The sequence below is a fragment of the Capricornis sumatraensis genome, chromosome 10 (assembly GCF_032405125.1).
Source record: "Capricornis sumatraensis isolate serow.1 chromosome 10, serow.2, whole genome shotgun sequence".
In the NCBI taxonomy this organism is placed as follows: domain Eukaryota; kingdom Metazoa; phylum Chordata; class Mammalia; order Artiodactyla; family Bovidae; genus Capricornis; species Capricornis sumatraensis.
This window is the reverse complement of record NC_091078.1, coordinates 93,729,841-93,737,461: the sequence shown is the minus strand read 5'-3', so window position 1 is coordinate 93,737,461 and position 7,621 is coordinate 93,729,841. Positions and strand designations below refer to the sequence as shown.

The following is a 7,621-nucleotide window of genomic DNA, read 5'->3' as shown; positions in this document are numbered from 1 at the left end:
ATGAACTTTCACCACTTCAGCAAGAACACAATGATTTTTTTTTAAAATCTTGTCATGTTAAGATTCTTTTCACTTTGACAAGTTTGGTTTAATGACGTCATGTATTTTTAATGACTGAACTTATGCTTCATATTGCATTACCATCTCCTAAAACTAAAAACTACAATTGTCTAATTTGAAGAAAATGAAAAATTCCAAACGTACTTATTTACATTTATTGTTAAAAATAAAATTTCATGCAACTTTTCAGGAGCACAACTATTACATAAAATAAGATATATTTTTACGGAAATAATTTTTTTAAAAAAATTTGCAAACATTAGAGCCTTAGTTTGATACATTTCTCCAGTGAACATGTGCTCTCCAGTTTGGTGTAAAACAATAAACTGACCACCTGAAGGTAGCTGTTTAAAATGGAGTTCCTCTGCCTCTTCTGCAACTTTCCCATGAAGTATTAGCGTGTCCCGATACTTCCGATGAAGTTTAAATTCTGACCCTGGATCTGGTACTGGGAGGTCTTCATAGCTCTCTTTAGAGTCCAGCTTCAGAGTCTGAGTCATCAATTGTACCAAGTCAGTCATTTCATTTGTATGACCTTTACTGGGAAGAAAAGAAAAAAAAAAATGCTTCATGACAATTTTTCACTGGAAATTAAGAAGTTCAGCTTCCCAATGAACAAGTAAGTTCTTACAGAGAGACCCCTCCACAAATAAGTATAAACTCTGGACAAAATACAAAAGTTAACTATGAGGGCAATGGAGAATGTATAAAATTTACAAACAGATTCTGGAGGGGAGTTAATACTTTTAGCCTAAGGACAGGCCATAGGGAGCTAAAATACCAAAAAAAAAAAAACCCAGTCTCTTACCTGCAGAACCAGGTACCAGAGTTCAAGACCACCACTGCCAAAAGAAAGTAAGTAAAGAGTCTTGGAAAGCAGAGAGCCAGAAAGAGAAGGCCCCTGTGTCTGTGTATAAATTCTGCCCAACTATTTCTAAGTAATTTAACTATATACAAGCACAAAGTTCAAGAATATTTAAAGAAAGATAAAAATATCAGCACCTAAAGGGATAAAATTAACAATGTCTGGAATCGAGTCAAAAATATCAGATATCCAAAGCAGGAAAACAGCACACAATTGTGAAGAAAAAAAATCAATTAATAGCTGCTAAGCTGCTAAGTCACTTCAGTCATGTCCGACTCTGTGCAACCCCATAGACGGCAGCCCACCAGGCTCCCCTGTCCCTGGGATTCTCCAGGCAAGAACAATGGAGTGGGTTGCCATTTCCTTCTCCAACGCATGAAAGTGAAAAGTGAAAGTGAAGTTGCTCAGTCGTGTCCGACTCTTAGTGACCCCATGGAGCCTTCCAGGCTCCTCCGTCCATGGGATTTTCCAGGCAAGAGTACTGGAGTGGGGTGCCATTGCCTTCTCCTCAATTAAGAGAAACAGATCCAAAGTGACACAAGTGACACTTAGTAAACAAAGGACATTAAAGAGGTTATTAAAAATTTATTCCATATCACCAACATAGAGGGAGCATTAGCATGTTAAGGAAAGGCAATGAAGATATAAATAAGACCCAAACTGAACTACAAATGATAAGTACAATGTGTTCAATACATCGGATGGGATTAACAAATTAGATACTGCAGAAGGAAAGATTAGTAAACTTAAAGAGAGAGCAATAGAATCTATAAAAAATGGAACAGATGGGAATTCCTGGCAGCCAGTGGTTAGGACACTGTGCTTTCACTGCCAAAGGGTGCAGGTTCGATCCCTGGTCAGGGAACTTAGATCCCACAAGTTAAGCGGCATGACCAAGAAAAAAAAAAAGAGGGGGGTGGTACGGGGGATAGAGAAAAAAAAGTCTAAAAAAAAATGAAAATCATCAGTGAGCTGTGGGATAACTTTCAGTTCAGTTCAGTTCAGTCGCTCAGTCGTGTCTGCCTCTTTGCGACCCCATGGACTGCAGCACGTCAGGCCTCCCTGTCCATCGCCAATTCTAATATACATGTAGGATCCTCAGGAGGGCAGGAGGGGGTCCAAAAAAATATTTGAAGAAATAATGGCCAAACTGATGAAAATAATGGCCAAATTGATTAAAACGAAACCCACAGATCTAAAAAGACATTTTATAAGAATTCTGAATGAAAACCAGATGTGTGCACTGAAAGAGAACTTTAGTCCCAGCACATACCAAAACCATTTACAACATTATTAATGATAGTACTATAGGTCTGAATGCTGTTATAAATGTATATTTATAATGAATTCACAAACAAATGGCACTTGAGCAAACTTATAAGCTTTTGCACAGCAAAGGAAACCATAAAAAAAGAACAGATAACCTACAGATTAGGGGAAAATATTTGCAAACAATGTGACCAACAAGGGATTCATTTCCAAAATACATAAACAGCTCATACAATTCAATAATAACAACAAAACCCAAAAGAAAAATGGGTAGAAGACCAAAATAGACATTTCTTTAAGGAAGGGATACAGATGGTCAACAGGCATATGAAAAGATGTTCATCATTGCTAATTATTACAGAAATGAAAACAAAACTATGATACCACCTAACACCAGTCAGAATGGCCATCATTAAAAAGTATGAGTGAGTGAGTGAAGTCGCTCAGTTGTGTCCGACTCTTTGCAACCCCATGGACTGTAGCCCACCAGGCTCCTACATCCATGGGATTCTCCAGGCAAGAGTACTGGAGTGGGGTGCCATTTCCTTCTGCATTAAAAAGTATACCTATAATAAATATTGGAGAGGGTGTAGAGAAAAGGGAACTCTCTTACACAGTTGGTAGAAATGTAAACTGGTGCAGCCACTGTGGAAAACAGTATGGAGGTTCCTCAAAAAACTAGAAATAGAGTTGCCGTGTGATCCAACAATCCCACTCCTAGGCATATACCTAGACAAAACTATAATTCAGAAAGATACATGTACCCTCATGTCCAAAGCAGCCCTGTTTACAGTAGCCGTGGCATGGAGGCAATCTAGACGTCCACTGAGATGAACAGACCAAGAAGATGCAAGATAGTTACTGAGCCATTGAAAAGAAGGAAATAATGCCATCTGAAGCAATATGAATGGCTTATCATACTAAGTGAAGTAAGTCAAAAGGGAAAGACAAATACCACATGACATCACTCACTTGTGAAACCTAAAATACGACACAAACGAACGTACCTGGGAAACAGAAACAGACTCCAAGACAGAGAGCAGACGTGCGGCTGCCACAGGGGCAGGGGCTGTGGGAGGGGAGGACTCGGAGTTTGAGCTTAGTAGATGTGAACTAACACATAGCGGGGGATAAACAAGCATGGACATATAGGATGGGTTACTACCATCTAGCTCAGGGAACTATAGTCTATTCCTGTGGTAAACCGCAGTGGAAAAGAATGTGAGAAAGAATGTACATACGTATCACTGAGTGACTTCGCTGTACATCAGAAATTAACAAATACTGTAAATTAACTATACATCAATAAAAAATTTTTAAGTTAAAGATAAAATGAATTCAAATAGAACCAATTTATGAAGGGAGATAAAAAGATAAGAACTTACCCTTCCCTGGAATCCCCATCTGATTTATCAGTTGAACTTGTAGAAGAACTTAACTCATCCTCTGAGAGACACTGGGTGAGTTTCCTTTCCTATTAATTTTGTGTGGAAAAACAAAATTTCACATGGCAACACAACCAGAATGTAACACATGGAACAGTCTTAGATGCAATGTCTAGACACACGGTGCACTTAGATTCAATAAAAGCAGAACTACTGGGCAGAAAAATCGAAGTTACTTCACCAAGTCGTGTCCTACGTCACCCATGACGTTCAGAAGCGAGCCCTAAAGAGCACCAAGGTGAAGTGTTATAAGGTCCGGGAAAGCCTCAGCTATGAGGACGAGAGGGGACAAACAATTCTGGTGTTTCAACTTTTAAGCAGAGGGCCGGTACCATAAGGAATATTAGTATTTAAACAAGACAGAATGCCACTTAAATTAAAAGTAACCTCAGTTTGCTCACATATGAGACTCTTTGTTAAATGTTTAAAAGGATTACCAGATATAATTATACACAAATGTTACAACTTTGGAAAACAGAGAGGACTATCTTAATTAATGAAACAACTAAATCATAGACTATAGTTAAAGGAAAAATAAAAATCATTAAAGGACAGGAAGTTTCCTTTTTTAAAAAAATAATTATATGCTCCTAGAAATAATGTCAAAAACTGGAATACAGAAAATTGAATAATTATTCTCAGGGTATGAATTATCACACAGAAAAGTGAATGTGGGTTGAACACCTTGCAATTACACATTCTGCCACCAGATGGTGCTCCTATATCATCCCTCAGACAAAAACTAAGGTACTTCAACACAAAAGGGAAACAAAGGAAGAATCAGCCAGCGAGACTAAAATCTGGCCAGGTCGTTTGGTATATTAACAGAGCAGTATAAGTAAAGTGTTGCCGAGTGGAAGACATTTGGAAGTTTTATTTAAAAGACTTCCTATGAAAGATATTAACTAGGCTGCCAGGTGTTTACAAGAGTGCCTGAAAAATTCAAACCCTTAATGAAGCAAAATACATTATTTTAATTATTATTGATCGGTTCTTTTCTCTATTAGAGGAAGCGTGAAAGATGTAACTTAAGTAGCACTGTTCCAGAAGTAGAGCTGGCACATATGAGGATTGCCACAGTAGGCTTGCCAGATGTAGACACGTCCACCTTTTCCCTTGGGACTATGTAATGTACCTGAGCAACACTGCAGTCGGAAGACGTCCTTCGAGCAGGGCTGAGGTGGTCTTCCTGTGGTTTCGCTGGTCCCGCTGGACTCAGAGAAGCTCTCCTCACTGTAGGGCCTGAAAAAAGTGACCACCCCCAGCAGTTCTTGGTGGCGGACTGGCCTCAACAGAAGAGCGCTTTGTACTGGGGTATGGAAGATACCAAAGCAAGGGCCAGCCTAAAGGAACTCAGACAGCAGTCATCATCATTCTGGTGCTGGGGACACCTCAGCTCAAATCTCAGCTCCAGGTCTGTAAGTGCTGTAACTTTGGACAAGTTACTTAACCCCTCTGACCCTCAGTCTCCTCAGCTAAAAAATATGAAATGAGAAAATGCCCTCAAAATGCTTACCATAATGTTTGAGACACTGTCAGCATTCAATAAATGGAAACTGCTAGAATATGTTGTCTTTAGATAACAGCAATAAGAATAATCGCAGCCCTCAGCCCAGGGCAGCACCATTCTCCTGGCTTCCTCTCTCTGTTCCTGAGAAGAGAGCACTTCCTTGACCAACAGACTCTAAACATGGAAACAAATTAAACTCTCGCTTGATTGCTTTCCTGTCTGAAATTTCCCAGGCGTTACTGCCATTCAAAGCCCTCTTGCTCTCTTTTTAGTATCCTTCTTCCTTTTAATAACACAAGTTCCAGATCCAATACTATGCTCATTTTTAAAAGGCTTGACTAGGAAATTTCAAAAATTCTTCTGAATTGGTTTCCCAAATGGATTACTGATACTAGAAATTCCTAACGCCTCACAATCAGTCCAGTGCTGTGTCTGTGAGCCACACCAATAGCCTCCATTAGATGAAGGAAACAGAATAACTTTACCTGAGGGGAAGATCTCTTCCTGTGACTGCTTCAGTCGCCTCCTCTCTCTTGCTGATAATGGTCGGTCCTTTTAAAGAAAGTATGAGTTACTTCCATTCCTACTCACTATCCTTTTTCCTTTTGGGGGGCCAAGCCACACAGCATGCAGGATCTAAGTTCCCTGAACAGGAATCAAAGCCGCACGCCCTGCATTGGACGTGTGGAGTCGTAACCACTGGACCACCAGGGAAGTTTTCCCTATTCACTCTTCTTGTAACACCTGCAATATTGGACATATCGTCCAGCAATACAGGAGAGAGCACAGCACAAACCCTTAAGGAGTGTCCCTTGTTTTCATTTTTAAAACTGACTCATATACGTATGCACCTTTGGCTGCAATGGGCCTCCATTGCTGTGCGGGCTTCCCTCTAGCTGCAGTGAGTGGGGGCTGCTCTCTGGCTGTGTTACACGGGCTTCTCACTGCGGCGGCTTCTCTTGTTGCAGAGCACAGGTTCTAGGGCCCACAGGCTTCAACTGCTGTGACACAGAGGCGCATGGGCTTCAGCAGTTGTGGCACACAGGCTTAGCTGCCCTATGGCATGTGGAATCTTCCCGGACCAGGGATCGGATCCATGTCCCCCACATTGGCAGGCTAATTCTGAACCACTGGACTACTTCCGTGAAGGGAAGTCTGGAGTGTCCACTTGAAACTAGTTCACATCAGGGTTACAACTACTTGCTAGGATGATTAGAGCCCTCGTTTCTAGGAAGAACTCATCTGTCTAAGGGGAAATGGGAATTCTGCTTTCCTACACTCAGAATCTACTTGGTCTCCTTAATTAACTAGACGGGACCAGCTCTGGAATGATAGAATCTGTCCAGTTCAATGGAAGTTTCTGTTGAGAATCACAAATTTGCACTTTCCAGTGTCTGGCAAAAAGCAGACCTAAGATATTTTCATATAAAACCTCACAATATAAGCATATTTTACCAAAAAGCTTTATAATAAGGTTTTTTTAAAAAAATCCAACATATACTCTCACAAACCTTTGATGATGCTATCTCACTGCCCCTCGAACTGTCCACAGATCCAGTGACCACTCGACTTTGGTTTTCAGCATCTTTTTGTGTTGATGTGCATTCCATCTTTCCAACAGTGGGAAGAGAAGGCAAAAGGCAAGGCAGACTCTCTTGGAACTTAAATAATTAACAAAGAGGGGGAGATTATAAATTTCATATACTATCCACCTGCAAAGGTCGCCTGTGGGTACATTTATGTATTTGTCAGTGATTCCCTCTCAAAACTTTAAAACATTGAATTTTGGCGGGAAAGAAACTCAGCCAAAAGTGAATGACCACTTAAGAAACCATACAGAGAGGGTGCCTGTGAAAGTTACTTCCAGAAATGAGAGGGTGACACGATCTCATGCAGAGGTTGAGGGAGAAACTATTCATTAACATGACATAGGAGGAATCAGAGATTTATCTTTGTCGGCCTGTTCCTTTAACTCTCAAAATGAACTGTCCACCCTTGTTGGAGAAGGTAAAATTCTTACTTTGCTTCCAACTCACTGACATTTAATAATTAACACTTAGCATTTCTACCTTTCTCTGTATGTTCCTCAGATTTTGTATGTACCTTATGGGCAAATCATTCTAAATAGAAATGTGTTTCACAAGAGGAAGCACAGTGACTTATTCCAAAAAGATCTCTGCTGACCTGTCTCTTTTCCCCACTGTGCTCAGCGTGTTCTCTTTTCTTCTGCCGCCGCTGTCGAGACTGGGAAGGTTCAGACCCAGAGCTGTGTGGCTGTAAAGCTTGGTGGATTCTGTTCTGTTTTCCTGTAACACATTCACCAGCAACTTGATCCTTAAAAATAGAAAAATGAAGTAAACAAACAAACAAAAAAACCAAAGTAGAATAGTAGAAAAGTAGAAACAGTCTTTTGAACTCCTAAATGGCCAAACCCTCCATCTCTATTTTTAAAACTAAAAATGAAAGCAGGAA

At 40.2% G+C, this 7,621-nt stretch overlaps 1 protein-coding gene across 2 annotated transcripts in view; it reads right to left on the bottom strand.

The window, feature by feature from the left end:
- Nucleotides 1–7,621, bottom strand: part of NEK4 (NIMA related kinase 4) — a 28,649-nt gene that overhangs the window by 5,689 nt on the left and 15,339 nt on the right. The window contains exons 8-13 of one of the 2 annotated variants that reach the window (XM_068982377.1): nt 7,301–7,483; nt 6,661–6,810; nt 5,635–5,701; nt 4,775–4,881; nt 3,580–3,668; nt 395–600 (exon numbers count right to left, since the gene is read on the bottom strand). In XM_068982377.1, coding sequence (XP_068838478.1) covers nt 395–600; nt 3,580–3,668; nt 4,775–4,881; nt 5,635–5,701; nt 6,661–6,810; nt 7,301–7,483 — 802 coding nt within the window. The remainder of the gene's footprint in view (nt 1–394; nt 601–3,579; nt 3,669–4,774; nt 4,882–5,634; nt 5,702–6,660; nt 6,811–7,300; nt 7,484–7,621) is intronic. The other variant, XM_068982378.1, reaches the window with a different exon arrangement.